The 24,499-nt window shown below is 43.3% G+C and overlaps 1 protein-coding gene across 1 annotated transcript in view; it reads left to right on the forward strand.

Moving 5' to 3' along the window:
- LOC130485923 (immunoglobulin mu heavy chain-like) overlaps positions 1-22,371 on the forward strand; it is a 61,545-nt gene extending 39,174 nt beyond the window's left edge. The window contains exons 10-13 of the mRNA XM_056859065.1: positions 3,523-3,834; positions 12,417-12,712; positions 16,612-16,681; positions 22,049-22,371. Of these exons, the coding sequence (XP_056715043.1) occupies positions 3,523-3,834; positions 12,417-12,712; positions 16,612-16,681; positions 22,049-22,371 (1,001 nt within the window). The remainder of the gene's footprint in view (positions 1-3,522; positions 3,835-12,416; positions 12,713-16,611; positions 16,682-22,048) is intronic.
- The last annotated feature ends 2,128 nt before the right edge of the window (positions 22,372-24,499 follow it).

The raw sequence follows: 24,499 nt of genomic DNA on the forward strand, positions 1-24,499 counted from the left end.
CTGGGCCAGTGCGTTAGTCCCAAATGTACTGCCTGCTTATGTTTGGACAGGGTGTTCGGTATCTCATATGCTATGACCATTCGTAGAAATTATACTTGAGTATAAAATATTTGCCAGGAAGGCTAGCATTTCATAATTGTTAAACAACCCCGGAGAGGTGCTTGTTGGGACCTATTGGGAGCAAGTCAGAACCAAACTAGATGCTAGTGGGGGCCACAATTCCAACCCATGTCCGCTGACACCATTTTAGAGATAATTTGGGCCATTTTAAAAAATGCTGCAAGGGGCCCAATCCTGATCAGGCTCTCAGCATGGAGGAACCAGGAGATCTTGTTCCCCCTATGCCTTTTCAAGGTCCAAAACAGCCCACACACAGCTGTTTTGGTACTTTGAAAGGTGCAGAGGGGAAGATCATCTGGTCCCGCTGTGCTGGCATTTTTGAAATGTCCAAAATCCTCTCTAAAATGGCGGTGGCGACCATGGGTTGGATCTGTGGTGGCCGTAACTTCTAGTTTGGCTCTCAGCCAAAGGGCTTGGTTTCTCCTTCTCCCCAACAAGTGATGAGAGATATGGGGCTCTGGGTGTAGCAGTTCTCTCTCAGCAATCCCCTCCCCACAACCTTATGCACACCATAGTGTGGGAGGAAGATGTGTGGGTGTTAAGTGCCATCCAGTCGCTTCCGACTCATGGCGACCCTATGAATCAATGTCCTCCAAAATGTCCTATCTTTGACAGCCTTGCTCAGGTCTTGCAAATTGAGGGCTGTGGCTTCCTTTATTGAGTCAGTCCATCTCTTGTTGAGTCTGCCTCTTTTCCTGCTGCCTTCAACTAGCATGACTGTCTTTTCCAGTGACTCTTGCCTTCTTATAATGTGTCCAAAATTCGATAGCCTCACTTAGTCGTTTTAGCTTCTAGGGTCAGTTCAGGCTTGATTTGATCTATAACCCATTGATTTGTTTTTTTGGCAGTCCACGGTATCCGTAACACTCTCCTCCAACACCACATTTCAAAGGAATCTACTTTCTTCCTGTCAGCTTTATTCATTGTCCAGCTTTCACACCCATACATAGTAATAGGGAATACGATGGCATGAATTAACCTAATTTTGGTGGGCAGTGACACATCCTTACACTTCAGAATCTTTTCTAGCTCCTTCATGGCTGCCCTTCCCAGTCTTAATCTCCTTCTGATTTCTTGGCAGCAGTCTCCCTTTTGGTTGATGATGGAGCCAAGGAATAGAAAGTCTTGGACAATTTCAATTTTCTCATTGTCAACTTTAAAGTTGTGTAATTCTCCTGTAGTCATTACTTTTGTCTTCTTGGTGTTCAACTGTAGTCCTACTTTGGCACTCTCTTTTAACTTTCTTCGCTATTTTCCGCCATTAATGTAGTATCATCGGCATATCTCAAATTGTTAATGTTCCCCCCTCCAATTTTCACTCCACCTTCATCTAAATCTAATCCAGCTTTCCTTATTATATGTTCTGCATATAGATTGAAGAGATAGGGAGATAAAATACATCCTTGTCTGACTCCTTTGCCAATTGGAAACCATTCCGTTTCTCCATATTCTGTTCTAACTGTGGCCTCTTGTCCAGAGTATAGGTTGCGCATCAAAACGATCAGATGTAGTGGCACACCCATTTCCTTTAAAACCAGCCATAGCTTTTCGTGATCTACACAGTCAAAAGCTTTGCTGTAATCTATGAAACACAAGCTGATTTTCTTCTGAACTTCTCCCGTATGCTTGCGTGAGAAATTAATGCAATGGTCTGATAGCTGCTGCCGTCTTTGACATCTCCAACCCTATAATGACCTCCAAAATGTCCTATTGTTAACGGCCTTGGTCAGGTCTTGCAAACTGAGGGCAGTGGCTTCCTTTATAGAGTCAATCCATCTCGTGTTGGGTCCGGGGATATTTGAATGGAAACTAGTTTTTTCCCCATAAAATCACCTTCTCTCAATTATTGGTGAGATGGTTTGATACCATAGTTACATGATATATAGGAGTAACATGTTTTATTGAGTCACTGACCCCATTTAATACACTGCCTGACTTGTTCTTTTAAAGGCCTGATCAACTAATTTTTACATGCTGCGGTCTATCCAAGGATTATTCTTTTAAAATGAATTATTAGGGGATGTAACACACTGAAACAGATTTGTGTACCATATGATATCAATTCTGTTCCTAGGGAACCAACATATATGTCCTAAGAATCTTCTTCCAGAATTGCCGGGAACTTTTTGTTTTAACAGAGTAGGGTATTTAAGGAAGTATCCCTTATTCCAGAAGATGTTAGCTATTCCTTAGGACATAATAGACCATTCCAATACTCTTTCTATTTTATTTAACATTCAAGATAACTATTATTTGGAAACGTGGATCCAGGAATACTTCCTAAGTATTAATGCATTCTAACTGGGATCTGGGGGTTCCATTAACCTCCCCAGACAAATACTCATTGAAATCCCCAAAAACATCTGCCCAGTCTCAAAAGAACCAAGAGAGTGTTTCTGAACATATGCAGAGAATTGTCTCTTATCTACAAACTAACAGGGTTGCCAGCCTCCAGGTGGTAGCTGGAGATCTCCAGCTATTACAACTGATCTCCAGTCGATAGAGATCAGTTCCCCTGGAGAAAATGGCCACTTTTGCAATTGAACTCTATGGAAATGAAGTCCCTCCCCTCCCCGCCCTCCTCAGGCTCCGCCCCGAAAACCTCCTGCCAGTGGCAAAGAAGGACCTGATAACCCTACAAACTACTAACGCCAATAAACCCTCATGTATCTCAGATTAGGAAACAGGCCTCCAAAACTAGGGGATGTAACTTCCAAAGGGATGGGCCACCTCGCTTTCTAGAGATTATACTCTGAACATGTGCAGCTTTCAGTGTTGGGATCCCTGCAAATCTGGATCCCTGCAAATCTGCAGAGATCCAGAAGCTTTCGCATTGATTTTAATTTTCAATGAAATCTGGAATGCTGACTGTGTTCTCGATAGCTTTAAATTCATAACTGAGAAGTAGAATCACCCCTAGATTCACACTGTTCAATTTCATGAATGAATGGATCTTGAACAAAACCTAGATCTAAAGCCAAAATCTGAACAGTTGATCCAGGTTTCAGTTCTGCATGCACAGAATGCTCCTGCAGGACTGGTGTTAACATCTGGTGACGTTCTGCTCAGATTAAATGGCAAAATCCACTTGCAAACCATTGTTAAAGTCCAATGAAGGTGGGTTGAAAGTGCATTATTCAGCATGTGTGAAAGCGCCCTATATCTCTTTGTCAGCTCTGCTTTTGCACAGATATTGAACAGGCTTTCACCTTGTCTTACAGGTCAGCCATCCTATATATGTGCATAACAGTACTAACATAACATCCAGTCTTGTGCTATCTTGATGACTGCACACCGTGCAGGAAATCTTCAGTTTAAACTGTACATTTCTATATCGCTTTATCATTTCCTTGCCTGCATATTATGCATAGATACTGAACAGGCTTTCCCCTTGCCTTACAGGTCAGCCATCGGTAGCTCCTACAGTACTTCTCTTCCCTCCATCCCGTGAAGAAATAAGCACCAGCAGCAAAGCCACCCTGGTGTGTCTGATGTCTGGATTTCATCCAGCGGCAGTCCAGGTCGCCTGGATGGCCGATGGCAACGAGATCACAGAGGGAGTGGAGACATCCAGACCCACCAAGCAGAACGATAAGTACGTCGCCAGCAGTTACCTGACCGTGCGCGAAGCAGTCTGGAAAAGCCATGAGTCCTACACCTGCAAGGTGACACACCAAGGACAGGTCATCGAGAAGACGGTGAACAGCTCAGAGTGTCCTTAAAGCTTGGGTGACTCAACAGCGCCCCTCCTGCCGATGTCCATCAGGAAGACATAGGCCTTCATGGGGTTGAGTGTATCCCTTCTGTTTTCCTCCTCATGCTAGTTTGATAAATTAAACCTAATTTCTGTCCTATGCAGTTCCACTCCCTCACCTCCTCCATGTGTTTTTTTCCCAACAATCTCCTTGGTATGTCAGCTTCTACTGTTAGCAGATTTAATAAAATTTGATACATTGAACCGGTGTTGTTTCTTGATAGAATGGCTTGTTCCAACTTCTTCACCCAGCTATTTACAGTTTGTCTATCATAGCATAACCTATTCCAGTGGAACATTACTTATTCCATTACCTATTCCAGCCCACCTATTCCTTCTCAGCTCACACATCTTATAGAAGTCCCCTGTTAAAGCCAGCATGGTGTAGTGGTTAAGAGTGGTGGTTTGGAGCGGTGGAGTCTGATCTGGAGAACCGGGTTTGATTCTTCTCTCCTCCACATGAGCGGCAGAGGCTAATCTGGTAAACTGGATTTGTTTCCCCACTCCTACGCACTAAGCCAGCTGGGTGACCTTGGGCATGTTACAGCTCTGTTAGAGCTCTCTCAGCCCCACCTGCCTCACAGGGTGTCTGTTGTGGGGAGGGGAAGGTGATTGTAAGCCGGTTTGAGTCTCCCTTAAGTGGTAGAGAAAGTTGGCATATAAAAACCAACTCTTCTTCTTCTATACTTTTGGCCCATCAAGATCATTAGCTTACCCAAAGTTCTACTTTTGTAAAATGGGGGACATCTGTCTACTTACTCCACACTACACATGGCAAAAGCCACTTCTGTACACAGTTTGTACATGGATGAGGTGAACTTATTCTAAAGAATAAGCCCATCAAGCAACAGTAGATAGTGGGTCAAAAGTCTGGGAAACTGAAGATCATTCACAGTGCAATTTGAAAGAGAGTTATATGCTTCTAAGCCAGGGGTGGGGAACGTCAGGCCCGGGGCCGTTTAAGGCCCGCGAAATCATTTGGTCTGGCCCTTTGTGGGTCCTGGCAGATCTCTAGCTCTAAAGGATCTAAGACTGGTGATCCACCTCCTCCCATGGACAGGAATAGCCTCTATTCAAGGCAGATGTGAGTTTGTTTTGCTGAGAAAAGGAACCTTTTTCCCCCCTTGCAGAAGAGTCATTAGCTATGGAGCTGTTAGGACCACCCAATTTTGTATGGCCCACAAATGATGTTATAAATATCCAAATGGCCCTTGGCGGAAAAATGGTTCCCCACCCCTGTTCTAAGCCCACTGACTAGAGTGAATGTAGAAGGCTATAACTCTTCTTAGGGACTGCATTGTGAACAAGGGAGCCCTAACTGTTTTCTAATGAATGAAAATGAATATTTAGAAGAACAAACTGGCCACTGTGTGAACAGACTGCTGGCCTTCATGGACCTTGGTCCGATGCAGCATGGCCTCTCTTATGTTCTTGTTATGTTCTCATGTTCAAACCATTTTGGTGAAGGGAGGATTTTCTGGAAGCCAGTTTGCTCAATATTGCAAAAGACAACAAAAATCATGACCATCGACCAACACGTATTTGATAACATGGAACTGGCCCTTCATAATCACTTTAATCCCCAGACTACCATAAGCATGGTCCATTATCTGAATCTCCCAGATACTGCCAAATAACTGTTTAAGCTGGCATCCAGAAACTATGCTAGTTCTACTTTCTACTAGTTCTCCATTCAGGTCCCCATGGCACCTGAAATCTCTCGAACATGATGTATACTTGTGATATTCCATTGTGAGGGAATATATGGGTCTTCTACATTAGTGGTTGGCAAGGGGCAGCGCTACATCCAAATTTGGCCCTTAGAAGACGACACTTGCCTGCCAACAATGAATTAGCCTCCCCTGTACCTCCAATATCTAACCACTCATGACTTGGGCCCTGATTCATAGGGTTGCCAACCTCCAGGTACTAGCTGGAGATCTCCTGCTATTACAACTGATCTCTAGCCGATAGAGCTCAGTTCACCTAGAGAAAATGGCCGCTTTGGCAATTGGACTCTATGGCATTGAAGTCCCTCCCCTCCACAAATTCCACCCTCCTCAGGCTCCGCCCCAAGAACCTCCCACCGGTGGTGAAGAAGGGCCTGGCAACCCTACTGACTCATCATAGCTTATAATAAACACAAAATATCTTGCATTCCTGATGCCAGAGCATAACATATGCCAAGCTCCAGGACAACATAATGCTAAACACAGCGTATTACAACAATTATGGGGGAAAGTCAACATACAGAGGTTATTCCCACATTGCTGCATGGTCATTGTAGCTCTTAGCTCTCACGGGAAACAACTTGGGGGTTTGGCCAGTTCTGGATGGGAGACTACTACTGTACTTTATTAGAGGTATTCTAAGTAATCACATCCATCTGCACCAAAAGAGACAGCTGCTCAAATCAAATGGATACTGTTGAATATGAAAGAAGTCCAGTCTCTTTGGTCAGGTATTGATGACTCTGTTGAAAGCATGTTACTATTGTAACTGCTTGGAATAGACTACACTTCCTTGATGCAGTGCAATTGTGATCAAACTACAGATGCACACAAGTGCTTGTACAATCATACAGACTGGAAATATAAAAGCAAAAATAGGAGAAAATGGAATCTACAAAAACAATTGAGATGTTTCTCGCCTCAAACGCTAAAAACATATATTCCGGAAGAATCTGTTCTGCCCTAAATTCCATGTCAGGAGAAATGGAATGGTTACCTTCTGGGGCCAATCAACATGGCCATTTCCAAGTGCTATAACTGATTTGTCTCATGGGTCAGCCATATCAGCAGCTAACTGGGGAAGTTCATATTTATAATCACAGCAATGGTCCATTGCATTGGGTTTAACCTACAAGAAACTATCTGAACATAGAGCAAGCTTTACTGCACGTATATTCACTTGCGCGCTTTTATGAGAAACGTGTTTGACATCAACTAAACTGGATGGACCATTCATACCAAATCTATGATTCTCCTCTCCAGCTCAAGATATCAGGATCTCACTATCCTTCTTTCTCCACTTAAAATGGATTATTAGCAGTGGGGTTATTTTAAAGACTATTCAGATGCAAGAAGAATTTAGTGTCTGACATACTTCTGAATGGCTAACAGGATCTTTAACTCTGTTCCCAAAGACGAACCTGGTAAGTATATAATTTTCTTTTTCCAAATAAATCATTAACTACAAATGCTTCTACAACTAAAAATTCCTCTTAGGGAAAGCAAAGTGTGGATGTCTCTCATCCCATTCTTGTCCTGTGCACAAATGGTTACTCTTCTCTGCTATGACACGTTGACAGGTTTTTGTACAGTGGTGCATCACTGTGGTTTGTCTTCGGAGGAGGGACCCAGTTGACAGTCACTGGTAAGTCACCAATTTTCTTATAATCCTTCCTTTCTCTGTTGAAATATTTTAAAATTTCCATGATTTTCTTCTTCTTGGACCTTCTCTCCTTAAATCCATACTGATACGAACTGAACTGGGAAGCCAGCAGGAGGTTTGGATCCCAGTTTAAATGTCTCTCCTCCCTGACCCTTCAAATTGCGAAAACTGGCTGAGGATGAGAATCAAGGTTTTCCTCCACAGTCTTCTAGGTGGGGTTAATGTGAAAATTTGGAGGGGGGCTCTCTGCTGGGGCAAAAATTCAAACTCTGACTCTTTCCTGATGGAAACGTGTGGCAAAAATGAATCTGGGCTGTGTTGTTTTTAAATAGCCAGCATAGTTCAGGCTCTGCTAACCCTGCCTGCATGGAGTGGACAGTCTTGGATTGAAACTAATAATTCTGTCCTTTTGCTATTAGACTTACCTAGAATAAACTACAGTGATATCTAGTTTGCCAACCCCAATCAGCTTCTCAATCTATTAAAAATTACTGAGAGTGTCTTAATGTTACCTGATTGCTACAGACATATGTAAAATCGAGGGTGACATTCAGAATATCACTCACTAAAACTAAATGGGAAATGGCACATACTGGGAGTGGGAGCAAATGTTTTGAAAATCATACCATAACATTGCATCCCCCAGTCCATTTGAGTAGTCCTATTGAAAGCAATATTAAAATCCCATTGAAATCAGTGGGACTGTGCTGGTATGAAATCAGTGGGACTGTGCTGGTATGAAAAGGGTGTCTTAGAAAATTGATCCAAACTCTGTGGGCACAAATTCAAAAGAGGTATACATGTTGGTAAATTAACAGTAGAAACAAAAAGGAGATTGCTGGCACCTTAAACAATTAAATTGTTGCATAAGTATTTGTGCTCTAGAGTCCACTTCATCAGAGGCATGAAGTGTTATCCTCAGCTGTCATACAAAGGGATCTGTCGACTAATACTTGATCAATCTGATCATGGCTTCCTCTAATCCACAAATATTATCAATTATGTTTTTCCCCCACCCTTCCTTCAAGGAGCTTAGGGCAGTCTCCATTTTATCTTCTCAACAACCCTAATGTAGTAAACTAGGGGCACTTTCACACATGCCGAATAATGCACTTTCAATCCAGTTTTAATGCACTTTGGAGCTGGATTGTACTGTGTGAAATGGCAAAATCCTCAAACGATCGTTAAAGTGCATTGAAAGTGGACTGAAAGTGCATTGTTCAACTTGTGTGAAAGTGCCCTAGGAGGAGACACTGAGTAGCCCCAGATCAGGCAGTGATTTTCAAGGCAAATGAGGATTTGAGCACAGGACTCCCCTGTGCTAGTCTAGTACTTTAATAATTTCAAAAAACTATGCCCCAATAAATAGGTTACCTCTATGGTTATGCAGGGCAGAATTTTGAATATACCATATCCAGACAGGACCTGTCCTTGCTCTTCTGGCTATCGATTCACTAGCTCATGCCCTTTTGGAATGCCGCTTTTACGAGGAACTTCGATCACATTATATCTCCTTCCTTTTAACATACAAATCTAATGCCTCTGTGTCTGACATAATGCCTTTTCTACTAAGCGATAGGGATCCCAAGGCTACATTGTTAGTGGCAAGATTTGTTTCAGTCCTTATATCCCTCAAATACTAGATATATGCTGCTCAAGATCAATGGATCAAGGAGCTTCTAAGGGATAAAAGGATAAAAGGAATAAATAGGTTAGTCTTTAAATTGCCACAAGATGCACCAGAAATCATGTTTGTTCTTCCACAAGATTATAGTCTTGTAAAAAGGTCTAGATTTAGTGGGACTTTTTTCTAGGAGTGTGTTTAAAACTGAAATATTAGGCTGCAGAATGCTTATAAATGTCCGTACCAACCACTATGGTACATTTCATGATTCATATTTTTATAAAATTGTTGAAATATTTTAATCTGTTTTTAAAGTTATGCCATCTATCTGGTTCACAAATACATACTGTTCTTTTTCCATACAATTGTCTATGGAGTGTTTGCGGAAGGGGGAACATTAGTATGAGCATGAAACATAGAGAAAGATGTAATGATTTATATGACTGATGTAATTATGTATGATGTAATTATATGATCACCACATTTTTCCTTCACATGGTCATGTGACTGCCTAGTGAGGGGCAAAACAGCCCAAGCGTTTGAATATGTGAATTAGGGTTGCCAGCTCCAAGTTGGGAAATACCTGGAGACTTTGGGGGCGGAGCCTGAGGAGTGCAGAGTTTGGGGAGGGGGACTTCAATGCCATAGAGTCCAATTGCCAAAGCGGCCAGTTTCTCCAGGTGAACTGATCTCTATCGGCTGGAGATCAGTTGTAATAGCAGGAGATCTCCAGCTAGTACCTGGAGGTTGGCAACCCTAATGTGAACCAGTCCTGAGATATGCAGAGTATCAGAATATACAATATAGAGAAATCCTGCTCAGTGCAGAGGGCTGGGTTAATGAATGCCTACAGTGCCATCCTGACCAGAATTGCACCCTTCTAAGACCATTGATCTCAGTGGGCTTAAAAAGGGACAAGTCTGCTTAGGATAGCACTGAAAGTCCATCCCAGTCCTCTGATCTTAAGGTGACCACAGACCCAATTCTAGTTAATGCAATCTGGGCTGTACCGCTTCAGATCCAGAGGAGACACTTTCATACGCGCCCCCTTCAAAAAAATCCCAGACTACAGAAAAATAGCAGGGAGAAAACTAGGCTAGAATCCTCTGGCATGTTACTTTTCTATATGAAGAAATACTATTTTCAGGATAGAAGGACATTCAGTCATGTGGGTCCCCTAGGTCACCACGTCACTAAACTGGGCCAACATAGCCCCAAATTCCAAGCTTGCTTATATGTGTGTATTTTGTCTTTGTCAATTACAACTGTTAATGCAAGCCACCCTTGGGTACAACGTGTGCAGATTAGACCTGCGTTTCTGAACAGCTATGCTACCCTTTGCAGTAGACAAAGACTCTCTTCCAAGCACATCTGAACACAGCACATAGCTGGATTTGAGGGTTGCCACTTTATTAACTCCTTGTGGGAGGAGAGTGGTAGGGAGAGATTTTTGTGTGTGTATCATGAAGTCACAGCTGACTTATGGCGACCCCGTAGGGTTTTCAAGGCAAGAGACATGTGGAGGTGGTTGGCCATTGCTTGCCTCCACATCATGATTTTGGTGTTCCTCGGAGGTTGCCCTTCCAAATATTAACCAGGGGCTGATCCTGTTTAGCTTCTGAGATCTGACAAGATCAAGCTAGCCTAGGACTATTCAGTTCAGGGAGGGATACTTGAGTAGAAACCTGTTTAGGGTTGCCAGATCCCTCTTCACCACCGGGCACCGGCAGGAGGTTTGGTGGTAGAGCCTAAGGAGGGTGGGGTTTGGGGAGGGGAGAGACTTCAATGCCATAGAGTCCAATGGCCAAAGCGACCATTTTCTCCAGGTGAACTGATCTCTATCGGCTGGAGATCAGTTGTAATAGCCAGAGATCTCCAGCTAGTACCTGGAGGTTGGCAGCCTTAGTTTTGACTCATGGGTCACTTTTACTTGATCCTAGCAACTCTTTCTGTGTCAGTTCACTGCCCAAAGGTCTATGAGATGGGCAGCGTTGTGTACTTTTGGGGGCCTCTGTATACACATATTGTAAGAAGGAAGGAAGTCTGATTCATTCTACCTTTTTCATGAGCTCAGCTCAACCAAGTGACTTTAGGTTCTTGCACATGTGATATTAGGGCAGACTGAACATGGTGTGTGGGTTTGTACTCCTTGGCCCTGCCTCCGTCCAGCACACATTCAGCCTAACTGCTGATCTGAATTTCTGCAGATACAGAATTTATCCAAATATTACGTCAGTAGCACCTTCTACAAGAATTCTCATTGGATAATTGCATTCAGAATTTCCATTTGTTTCACTAGATTAGGCTGGTTCTGGGAATGCCTACTCTTCTAGAACATGTTAAGTATTCCAAAGAATTTCATGGCAGACACTTCCATTCCAAAGCACTTTCAATTTAATACTTTAAGCTTTGTTTCCTGATGTCCCATATTTGGAAATGTTGATCCAGAAATGCTTCCGGAGTACCAATGCTTTGTACATCGGCTGTCACACACATTGTATAATGCCCTTTCAATGCACCTAAGCAATATTTTGGAACTGGATTTTTCCCTTTCACACAGCAAAATCCAATTGCAAATGATTGCTAAAGTGCCTTGAAAGGGGATTGTCCGACATGTTTGAACACACCCTATGTTTGGGAGGGGGCTTCACTAACCTCCCTGGTCAAGCAAATTAACATCTTCTGACAAGGTGGGAGCATCAGATTCATAAATAAATCCAGATGGAAGCCATTGATCAGGTTAACTAAGTCGACTGAGTCAAGGAACCCTCTAGATATTTTTGTGCTTCCTGGGTACCAGATATGTCTGTCCAAACACAGAGTTTTCTGGAAATTAATCCCAGACAGAACTTAATCTGAGCCATGCTTCATCAGGGCTCGGCCTTAGAACCAGTTTTCATGCAATGGCTCCTGACAGAAGCAACAACGCTTGTTTTTCTCTGACAGCAGTGTCCCCACAACTGAAGCCAACCAAATATTGGATTTGGAAGAAACCGCATGGCTTCCAAATGGATGGGAATCCTCTCTTTTTAGAAATTATGTTGTGTTCAACAGGGTTGAAGATATCGAGAAGAGTATTTCTACTGGCAGATGTAGGAGCCAGAACATGGAGAAAAACGTCCAGTGGAATCTGAGACTTTTGCAAAGTTTTTGGTTCCGGAGTAACCTCGCTTCTACTGATTATTTCCTGTCCTTGTTCTCAGACTTTAAATATGTAAAGGAGCAGATTCTCACACTCACATCTTGCTCTATCATTTTTATCTTTTCATTAAACGTCTGAAGGGAAATGGCCCTTTACCTAAGACAAAATCCTATATATTTGCATAACAGTGCTGGGGAGGGTGGGCTATAACAGTGAATGAATAATTCATTAATTAATTAATAAAATATGGATTTGTGCTGTCTTGATGACTGCACATGGTCCAAGAAATCTTCAGTTTAAACTGTACATTTCTTTATCACTTTATCATTTCTTGCCGGCATACTATGCATAGATACTGAACAGGCTTTCCCCTTGTCTTACAGGTCAGCCATCGGTAGCTCCTACAGTGCTTCTCTTCCCTCCATCCCGTGAAGAAATAAGCACCAGCAGCAAAGCCACCCTGGTGTGTCTGATGTCTGGATTTCATCCAGCGGCAGTCCAGGTCGCCTGGATGGCCGATGGCAACGAGATCACAGAGGGAGTGGAGACATCCAGACCCACCAAGCAGAACGATAAGTACGTCGCCAGCAGTTACCTGACCGTGCGCGAAGCAGTCTGGAAAAGCCATGAGTCCTACACCTGCAAGGTGACGCACCAAGGACAGGTCATCGAGAAGACGGTGAACAGCTCAGAGTGTCCTTAAAGCTTGGGTGACTCAACAGCGCCCCTCCTGCCGATGTCCATCAGGAAGACATAGTCCTCCATGGGGTTGAGCGTATCCCCTCTGATTTCCTCCTTATGCTAGTTTGATAAATTAAACCTGATTTCCGTCCTATGCGGTTCCACTCCTTCATCTCTTCCATGTGTTTTTTCCTCAGCAATCTCCTTGGTATGTCCGCTTCTACTGTTAGCAGATTTAATAAAATTTGATAAATAGAACGGGTGCTTTTTCTTGATATAATTGGTTTGTTCCAACTTCTTCAAACTGGCTATTTACATTTTTGCTAATCTTGCACAATCATTTTCACCTGAAGAAAGATGTTCTTACTTAAGCCAAAATCTTGCCCACTTGACAGAAGTTTACTCTGAGTAGAGTTGCCAACTCTGGGTTGGGAAATACCTGGAAATTTTTGGGGCAGAGCCTGAGAAAAGTGGGGTTTGGGGAGGGGAGGGACTTCAATGGCATAGAGTCCAATTGCCAAAGCAGCCATTTTCTCCTGGCAAACTGATTTCTGCCAGCTGGAGATCAGTTGTAATAGCAGGAGATCTCCAGCGACTACCTGGAGGTTGGCAACCCTAACCCTGAGTAAGTTTTCCATTTCAATGATACAACTTGGATATAGAAGTGGCACAAAGACTGGCACTTTCTAGCCTGACCCCTTGCATACTGAGCCAGTTTTCCTTTTGCGAAGAATTATTAACATGAGGCCTTTTTGAAAACTTGGGATGCCTCAGCTGCAGTCTGAAATGATGCAGGCCATTCTGCCAGCTCGGGTCTCTATCGCCTCAGGACCACCTAATTCTGTTGCATGTCTAGACCAGGCCGAAGAGAAAATGAAAACTGCACATTAACTAGAAAGCTGCGATCCAATACATTTTCAATTCACACATCAACTCCGCATCCGTAAAAAGGTTACAAGAGGAACTTAATGCAATTAAGGTAAAGGTAAAGGTCCCCTGTGCAAGCACCGGGTCATTCCTGACCCATGGGGTGACGTCACATCCCAACGTTTTCTGGGCAGACTTTGTTTGCGGGGTGGTTTGCCAGTGCCTTCCCCAGTCATCTTCCCTTTACCCCAGCAAGCTGGGTACTCATTTTACTGACCTCGGAAGGATGGAAGGCTGAGTCAACCTTGAGCCGGCTACCTGAAACCGACTTCCGTTGGGATCAAACCCAGGTCGTGAGCAGAGCTTTTGACTGCAGTACTGCAGCATAACACTCTGCACAATTAGGGGCAGGATATGGGCTATTATTGGTTTGAACTTCAGCTTTGGAGAGGGGCCATGGCTCAATGGAAGAGCATCTTCTCAGCTTCATGTGTTCTGTCTCCGTCTTCTTTTTGCACACAGCACTGCCACAAGACAGCTTATTGACAAAGCGAAACTGTCTAATGCGTCACAGACTTCAATCTCTTGTTCCCAGCCACTACTTCTTCGGCTTTTGGTACGGGTTATGGTATATTTTATAGGCATAGAAAATCCAGGGGTGTTAGGTAAGTATGCTACAAAAGAATGTGTGAATTATGAGTAGCACAAGCATTCCCTTCTTTGCAACTCAACATTTCCCCCAGAGTTATTGCATTAGCCTGCAGCTCCCACCCACCAAATGCAGGTTCTGTCCATTCTGAATAAGACCTGGTGGATCAAATCGAAGATCCGTCTAGTCCAGTATTCTGTTTCCAACAACAGCCAGCTAACAGTTTCTAAATGGGAAAGTCCACAAACAGGTCATGAAGGCAACAACCCTCCTTTGCTGGGTGTCCTCTGGCAACTGGAAGTCAGAGATAGGGTGCTTCTGAATCTGGAGGCTCCATTTAGCCATCGTTGATAGACCAAGCCTCTAGAAAGGAATCTGGTCCCTCTTTTTTTAAGTCACCTATGTGATCTAATAGAGTTTTTAAAAAATCATTGTTAGTTGCTCTGAGTACTTTGTTGGAGAACGGCAGGATTTTTTAAAAAAGTCTTGACTGAATGACTGAATGAATGAGTCATTGGCCATCTTTATGAGAAAGGTAATCATAATTCTCCAGACTACTCATAATTTTACCATCCTCTTTCTAGCTAGGCTATTCCTTTCCTTTCAGCTACTGACTTAATCTTTGTACGTGTTTGCTGTGGTATAAACAGCATCAGTTATTTGTGTACTTTATACTTTAACACAAATGAACCCCATGGGTTTCAGGCTGATGGGAGAAGTATCAGCAATTCTGATTCTGTGACCTTAGGCAGATGATGAGAAGGAAGGCATCTTGGCCATTTTCTGGTCACTGGGTATGTGTGGGGGGAGGTAGTTGTGAATTTCCTGCATTGTTTATGGGGTTGGACTAGATGACCCTGGTGGTCCCTTCCAACTTTATGATTCTGTGATTCTACATGTTGGCTGGCAGGAAGGAACATACCAGGAAATGGGATTAGTTTGGCTGAGAATGGCAAGTCCATTCAGTAATCACTGATTTCAAAGAGCCATCAACATTTGCAGACCAGAAGAAAGATGTTCTCACTGAGGCCAAAATCTTGCCCACTTGACAGATGTCTACTCTGAGTAGGGTTGCCAGCTCCGGTTTGAAAAATACCTGGAGATTTTGGGGGTGGAGCCTGAGGAGAGTGGGGTTTGGGGAGGGGAGGGACTTCAATGCCATAGAGTCCAATTGCCAAAGAAGCCATTTTCTCCAGGTGAACGGATCTCTATCGGCTGGAGATCAGATTTAATAGCAGGAGATCTCCAGCTAGCACCTGGAGGTTGGCAACCCTACTGAGTGGGGATATGAAAGTGGGTCTCCCCAGCCCTAGTCTGATAGTTGGATAAATGTAACACTAATAAATGTATATTTAATAATTGTAATATAGAATTTTAAAATTTAAGGCGGCCAACCTACCAGAAGTATGGAGAAGGGGAAAGACACATGTCAGAATCAGTGTTCAGATGTGATGGTTCAATACTATTGTGGTCAATACACAATACTAGCAACCTGCTGTTGGAATGCAAGAGAGGCAGCATGGTGTAGTGGTTAAAGTGTCAGACTAGGCTCTGGGAAATCCAGGTTCGAATCCCCACTCGTGCCATGGGAGCTTGCTGGGTGACCTTGGCCTAGTCACACACTCTCGGCCTAACCTACCTCACAGGGTCATTGTGAGGATAAACCGAAGGAGAGGAGAATTATGTACGCCACTTTGGATCCCCATTGGGGTAAAAGGTGGGATATAAATAAAGTAAAATAAAATAAGTAAAATAAACACTGGAGAGCAATTGTCATAATGGGCTAATTCCAAGACTGTGCAATTTCTGCACCAAAAAAGAAGACAGTGACCTCATTATGTGATTAGAATAAATTATAAATTTATGGGATTGGCTTCTGAGTAAACATGGTTAGGACTGAGCTACACAGAACATTCACATGTGTTTGTTTAGTTCTTACACATTCTTCTTCAGTTATAAATCCTTTAGCCATACAACAATTGCTCCCAATGGTAGAGCTAAAGGCACAGATCAGCTACACATCAGATGTGCAATCACACTGCAGGCCATGCTGACTGCACATATTAACTGTGTGTTGCCATGTGTCCAAAGGGCAACTGACCCAAAGGTCAGCGCTAGAGCAGCAGACACATCTAAAGCAGAGGAGCCACCAAACAGATCATCCCAGGATATCACCAACCAACCAAGATGGCAGCATGCATTGGTTCAGAAGGAGAAAAATTCCCTCCTTGGGGAACAGCTACATTTTTTCCTGGTCTACTGTTTCTACCACCAATGTAACTTTGTATTTCTTCAGGAATCTCATCTTCACCTGGCAATGATGGATCATTAGGAGAGGCTTGTTTCTGATTTCACTCCTAGGTTGAGACTTTCCCTTGCAGGGGAGGTTTTTGTACAGCCACGTGCCACTGTGGTATGTCTTCGGTGGAGGGACCCAGCTGACCGTCCTCAGTAAGTAACAGAAACGTTCCTGTATTGTCTTTTCCAATGCATTTTTTTTCCATTTCCAGATTTTGTTTCTTTTTTTGCCCACCTAACTTAGCATGCCAGGTACCCGTTTGAATTTATTACACTGCAGTTGTTTTGCAATCTCTCTGCTTCTTAGCTTTTAGCACCCCGGCACAGACTGAGTTCCATTTTCTAAAAAGAATGTCATTTTCATGTGGACTTCAGCCTTTCTAGATCCAGGATCTAACTTTAACATGAGATCCATTTAAAAGCTTGTACTATATATATTTCCCCCCCTTCTCTCTGCCCTTTTTCTTCCTGTCCCCTTCCATCTGTTTTCCCCATCTTCCTTCTCTTCTTTTCCTTTCTGTCTTTTTCCCTCTTCCTTCCCTTCTTGTCTGTCTTTCTTCCCATCTTTTCCTTCTCTTCTCTTCCTTTCGGTCTTTTTCTTTCTCCTTTCCCTTTCCTTCGGTCTCTCTTCAAACAAAGGAATGATTTTTGGGAATGCCACTTTGTTCAGAAATCATAGTACGGGGTTGGGGGAGAGACTATTAAGATGTTACTAAACTTTCCAGTGTGAGATTCTGGCGTCCTCTGACTAGAACTCTGAAGGTGTTATTTTGCCCTAAAAAGCTTTCATGGTGGGGAGGGGGCAATGTGGATCAGCCATAGCATTAAGGAGGAGAGATACTCTTTTCCCCATGCCATTTCCCCATGCCACAAATGTTCCTCTTCCCAGATCTGCTTTTAGACCCAGAAGGAAAAAAATAGACACCACACCTACAGGGTCATTTTTGATCAGGAAAATAGTCAAGGGGAAACTCCGGAATCACATAGTTGCAGGTAGGTAGCTGTGTTAGTCTGTGCTAGTCGAACAAAATGTGAGTCCAGTAGAACCTTAGAGACTAACACATTTTTCCAGGGTATAAACTTTCATGAGTCAAAGCTGTGACAAAATGAACGTTGACTCATAAGCTTATGTCTTGGAACATTTTGTTGGTTTTTAAGGTGCTAGTGGACTTGACTTCTGTTCTTCTAGCATCACATATAATTTGGCCCTTAGTATTTGAATTGTGTCCTTCCTTCAAAACTAGTGGGAAGGATCACATCTTGACAGCTACAGTTGCTTTGCCTTAGAACATGACTCAACAGTTTGTCATGACCCACCAGCTGAAGACCAATGATCTTGTCCATTTTAGGTGAAGGGCCCTTTTAAAACTAAGTATTATCCAGGAAGATCTTGTTGATCTGATGTGGCATCCTGTGCCCAGATTTTAGCATTGCACTTTAAGGCAAATGGAAACAAACTGGAACAGGTTCAGAAGAGGGCAACGAAGAAGGTCAGAGAAGGTCTAGAAAACAAGTCCTGCAAGAAGTTGAAGGGTCTGGGTGTGTTTAGTTTGGAGAAGATTGAAGGTAGAGAGGAGGGTGGTATGGTTACATTCTTCAAATAAATGTACTGAAGAATTGTTCTCTGCTCTTTCAGAGAGCAACTCTAGAGTTGAAGGACATCAGTTATAGGGGCAGTTTTCAGATGAACATTAAAAGAAACTTCCTAACAGTGATAACCATTCAGCAATGGAACCAGTTACTGTGGGGGGGGGGGCTCTCCCTTGCTAAAGGTCTTCAAGCAGAAGCTGGATAGTTGAGGATACCCTAGCTTTTGATTCCCTGCACTGAGCAGAGGGTTGGATTACATAGCCTAAAGATGCCCCTTCCAGATCTAGGATTAACAATTGAAACCAAGGGCTTCCCATAAACCTCAGAGCCTTTTCAAATGGCTCTACTTGTGGACCAGCATTTGCCATCTGCATGCATCCACCTGCAGATGGACTGATATATGATGGACATGGGATGATGCAGCCCATAATAGGTGGGTGGTTTTATGACTGGCAGGGGCATCTGGCGAGATCCTGATGAGATGCTTACTTGGACTAGTCAATTGGACATTAGGGGAAGCTTCCTAACTTGAAGAGCAGCTTGACATTGAAACCAATTAACTAAGGGCATGATAGACTCTCCCTTGAAGGAGATCTTCCTCTTTCTTTCTCAGGACCTCATCCTGAGCTCTTTGAAGGAAGGTCATGATAAAAAATGTGACAGACAGCTTATTCATGGAAAGCCACTATCTCTCTGTTGTTGAATTAAGAGGTATGTTGCCACAAAGTGTGGCAACTGGAAACAGCAGCTGGCTTAGATGGCTTTTTTAAAGGGCCAAGGATGAAGTCAAGTTGGATTGATCAAGCAGTGGATATTTGCCACAAGACTTAAATGGAACTTCCACGTGCAAGAGTAGTATAACTCTAGTTACAGAGGGGCTAACTGTGAAAAGGGGGCTTTTACTAGCTAGTGATACCTACTGGTGTGTTTTCCAATGGCATCTGGCTGCCACTGCTGTGTGAGAATGAACAACACTTGTCTTCCCTGCTCAATGATACTCGTTGAGCTAAATGAAATTTCTACATTCAGAGGCAATGGGTCTCTAAGCACCAGATGAAGACAGGGGGCAACATCCTACCTCTTACCTTCATACCCTGCTAGTGGGCTTCAACATATGAAGCTGCCTTATACTGAGCCAAACCATTGGTCTAAGTCAATACTGTCTACCCTGACTAGCAGCGGCTCTCCAGGGTCTCAGGCAGGGTTCTTGCATATCACCCACCACCTGTTTCTTTTAACTGGAGATATTGGGAATTGACCCTGGGACCTTCTCATGCAAAGCTTATGCTTTACCATTGAGCTATGGTGCCACCAGTATCTGGTTGGACTAGATTGGCCCTTCAGTCTGACTGTAAAGCCATCTAATCACATGGCCACAGGTTGCATAATTTAATGGTGGAAGGTTGATGCAGATAGATAATGACTGTCCTTGGCAAGTTACAGTGCATTCCTCTTTGGTTATGTTGAGATAGATCTCTGTATTGGAAAACATCCTGTGGGAAGAAACATCCTTGGCTCTGTGAGGTACTTGCCTTTGCATTTCCCAAAGGTACACATACGCAATCAGCATTTTCACACATGGGAGCATTCCCATTGGTGAGCGGAGCCATTGCATGGGAATCAACCCCCAGAATGTTATCTCATGAGGTTCTGGAATCATACTGAAACAGGTTTGTTAAAAAAAAAAGTTTCTATCTTTTATTCATGCACTAAAAAGATCAGGGATGTCGAGTATTAAAAACTTTTGTTAAAATCCAGCGGCTTTTTAAATGACACAAAATTTGCCCAGTGCTCTAGAAAGTTCCTCCTGCTTTTAATAGAGAACTTGCTTATTATTTATTAATGGATTCGCTAAGGCATGAGGCATAAAAGAATGGAATAACAGCTGAATAGTACATTAATGAATAGTACAGCACACCACAGAATTATTGCATGGATTCTTGGTACATTATGATAGGCTTAGCAGCAATAAAGAAGTGGTTCTGACTCCTCATTAGAATTTTAAAATCATTGGTTTAAAATTACATGGTAATTCTTTTAGAATAAGTGCTTATATATCAGAGATGGGGAATTCTGTACTTTCAAAACCTCCACATCATGGATAGGCAATTGACAGTCTGGGAACAGAATCTGTCCCGTCCTGCAAAGCAACTTTATCTAGACTGTGATGGCCCTACCAAATTTAACCAAGGTTAATATGTTACTGTAATTATTTAATCAAGGCTAATATAAATGTTTGGAGCCCTGTGGCGCAGAGTGGTAAGCTGCAGTACTGCAGTCCAAGCTCTGCTCACGACCTGAGTTCGATCCCGACAGAAGTCGGTTTCAGGTAGCCAGCTCAAGGTTGACTCAGCCTTCCATCCTTCCAAGGTGGGTAAAACGAGTACCCAGCTTGCTGGGGGTAAAGGGAAGATGATTGGGGAAGGCACTGGCAAACCACCCCATAAACCACCCTGTATACCATGGGTCACCCCATGGGTCAGGAATGACCCAGTGTTTGCACAGGGGACCTTTACAATTTTTAAAAAAATATAAATGTTATTGTATTTATACCTGATGCTCAGTCTAGAAAAGGAAAGGACCACTGCCAGTTAAGCATGAACTGACCTTTGTTTGTTGGATTTTTAATCCTAGTTTAGCTCCGAAGACCTTAAGGCTGTAAACATCCCTCCCTATTTTAGCCTTGCAACAACCCTGTAAGGTAGGCTAGAATGAGAGATAATGTCTGGTTCAAGGTCAAAAGTACAGCCTTACTGGATTGGACCATATGCCCATCTAGTCCAGCATTCTTTTCCCACAGCGGCCAGACAGACGGTTCCAGGAAACCCAGAAGCAGAGTATGAAGGCAATGTAGCCCTGCCCTGCTCACCCCACCCTCATATACACACAGGTACATTGCATCTGAACATGGAGGTTCTATTGAGCCATCAAAATCAACGAGTTTCATCACTGAGTAGAGAGATATGAAATCAAGTCTCATTAATCCTCACCTTATACCATAACCAGTACATTGCACAACCTTCCATGAGAGATCTTTACAGGAAGTACATCCTTCCTTCAATGAAGACTCATATTTCAATGTATCTGCCTCAGATTTTCCCTTCTCCCTTTCTCAATCTGCCTCTATCTGTCTTTCTATTGTCTTCTCTTTCTCCATCCTATTTTCCCTTCTCTTAAAAAGAAACCAACCGAAAATGACATTCGTGCTGCAGCTGTACTCCATCTTTGCATTGGTTGTAAGACGCTTGTGGGGCTCACCAGATGATCCAAGATCTAAGCCCATGTGCTGCTTAACAATAAATGCCAGTTTCATCATGCAAGAATGTTTTCAAAATGATTAAAGCAGGGTAAAGGGTACTGTTAAAATAAAGTCATCATTTGCTTCAGGGAGGTGCTTGTTACAAGCAGGTAAAAGCTCTGGAATTTCTTCTGTTTAGCTGACAAGTTTCTGATACTTACACTAAAATATAGGTGGACTCTTGGACTTGACAAGAGTGTAACAGAAACATCTACTGATTACAAAAAGATGCCTTATTCCCCATTGAAGCCCTCCCTGGAAATATGGCAGCCTCTACTAGCGAGGAAGGCTGGAAGGCTGGCCCAGAGTTGAAGGTTAGGTTAGGTTAAATTATATCAGCTCCTTTCCACTATGATTCTATTAGCTGGAGATCTCCTACTATTATAACTTGTCTCCAGCCAATAGAGATCAGTTCACCAGGAGAAAATGGCCACTTTGGCCATTGGACTTTATGGCATTGAAGTCCCTCCCCAAACCCTGCCCTCCTCAGGCACCACCCCAAAAACCTCCCGCCAGTAGCCAAGAGGGACCTGGCAACCCTAATGTTTCAGTGTCCCATCTGACCTAGCTTGCTACAGGAACCAAGACTGTCCTATCTTTAAACGTCTCTTCTAACCAACATTGCCTTCCAGGTCAGGCCAAAGCACCTCCTACCACACTCCTCTTCCCTCCATCCTCTGAGGAGATAGAATCCAAGAACCAGGCCACCCTGGTCTGTTTGGTGAACAATTTCTACCCTGGAGCCATCCAAGTCACCTGGAAGGCTGACAACACTGAGGTCTCAGACGGAGTGGAGACCACCAGGCCCTCCAAGCAGAGCGACAACCTTTACCTGGCCAGCAGTTACCTGTCTCTGAGTGCCACGGATTGGAAAAGCCACGATGCCTACACATGCCAAGTGACGCATGACGGGGTGAATTATGAGGCGTCTGTGAGAAGAGCTGAATGTTCATAACCCTTTGCAGGTCTTTGCCTGCCTCCCCCACCCTTAGGCTTTGGGGGAAAGAGATCGTTCCGGAAGGCTCCCACAGTGCTGACTGATCAGCCGTGAGCCTTCCATGTTGTCTGCAAATACCCTTGTAATTTCTTCCATTCCCACCAAAGACCTTTCTGCTTTGCCATTCTCTGACACAGTCTTGTTGCTATGCTGATATTCACAGAGATATCCTCTACCCCTCCCTTCCCCCCTTTCAATCATGATGTCGTTTAAATTACCTTCTAATAAAACCTATGTCATCCATCATGTCTTGGATTCTGTGTTGGCACTCTGTATAGGCAACCCCCACCAGCAGCAGCAGCAGCTTGCTAATATGATACCACGGTAACACCATCAGACACACAACTGATTTTTGTGGGCAAATGCATTTTGCTCAGGGTTGGAATTATTACATCCTTCGGACTTGGGCTGGACATTTCTTACAAGAATACTGGGTTTCTTGAGCATTAGGCACATCTAGGTCTTTGTGAGTGTTGTAGAAAGGGCTTCGGGGTTGTTTAAACAAACTTGTGAACACATGAAGCTGCCTTATACTGAATCAGACCCTTGGGCCATCAAAGTCAGTATTGTCTACTCAGACCAGCAACGGCTCTCCAGGATCTCTGGCAGAGGTCTTTCGCATCACCTACTTGCCTCGTCCCTTTAACTGGAGATGCTGGGGATTGAACCTGGGATCTTCTGCAGGCCAAGCAGATGCCACTGAGCCACGGCCCCTCCACTTGTGGAAGTGGATTGGATTGTCCTGATTCACACAACTGAGGGGGATTAGCTAACTTCTTGGTGTATTATGTGTCTATCATTGATAGCAGACTGTAAAGGTCAGGAGAAAGATGATGGTTAGTCGAACTGAGAAGAGCAGAGCTTCCACAGAAGTTCATCACAGAAGTTCATCACAGCACATGCCTTTAGGAGAGGTGAATCCCTCATGGATTGTACCTTCAGGTAACTTGCATGTCTGAATGGGCCACCCCAAGGACTCTGCAAACAGAACTTTCAACTTTTGTATCACGGAGTCTCGTCTCAAAGACCATATTTTTTTTTACATTTTGCACAGCTATAGAACATCATGACGTATTAATCTGTCCATATATACAAACTGGGGAATTGCCAAGGGGGTAACATTTCTAAAGCAGAAAGAACAAAACATAAACACATATGGGGGTGTCCAGCATCCTATTGCAAGCTCGTAACTGGGTTAATAAGAAGAAATTACTCCTTTACAGAGAGATGGGGCTAGATCCAGCCGGCTCTTCCGCTAGTGAAAATGGGAAGAGAAGGGAGCCACTGACCACCAAACAGAATTATGTAACCTTCATGGACAAAAGCCATAAGTGAGCAGACTGTAAAGAGGGGAATTGGGTGAGATTGAGAAAAAACCTGGCTGAACTGACAAGTGAAATTCCACCATCAGGGTTGCTAATCTCCAGGTGGGAGTTAATCAATATACTTAAATTCAACCACGATAGGTGCTGGAATAGTAATTCTTATATAAAGTATAGCACAACTGCTTCACCTTCAAAAACACCACATTATCAAAAATCTGACTAGAAACCAATATTTAGTATATGTGAATATATTAAGGTTCAAACTAGAAAAAATTCAATATCCAAATCATACAATCTAGTAGTTAGAAATGTTAGCGTCACATATCCATAACACTAAGATATACAAAATGACATCAACAAATACAAAAAACGCTAAAGGAAGACAGTAACTTCGTTCTGTGGTTACACAATGTCAATATCCAAAGTTCATTCACAATTCCAAATGGTTTAGGGAAGTCCGCTGCTCCCTTCGGAGTCTCCGCGATCCGTTCCTCTTGTCAATTTCCTTCACAGAGCTGCGTACAGCGTTTCCAAGTGCTCCAAGCACTTTTTACCCCTCTATTTGGAGAAGGGTGGTACAGGGGTTGCTTCACCCAAGAAAATCCCAAAGGGATACCAGGTATGGTACAAGAGTACTTGCCTTCCAGATATAACACGTTTCATATGCTTTCATCAGCTCATAACCCGGTATAATTATCTCTTCACTGAGACATTTCCATTTTCTTATATTTTCAAGATTTCATTTGGACCTCCGTGGGTTC

This window comes from Euleptes europaea, chromosome 13 (assembly GCF_029931775.1).
Source record: "Euleptes europaea isolate rEulEur1 chromosome 13, rEulEur1.hap1, whole genome shotgun sequence".
In the NCBI taxonomy this organism is placed as follows: Eukaryota; Metazoa; Chordata; class Lepidosauria; order Squamata; family Sphaerodactylidae; genus Euleptes; species Euleptes europaea.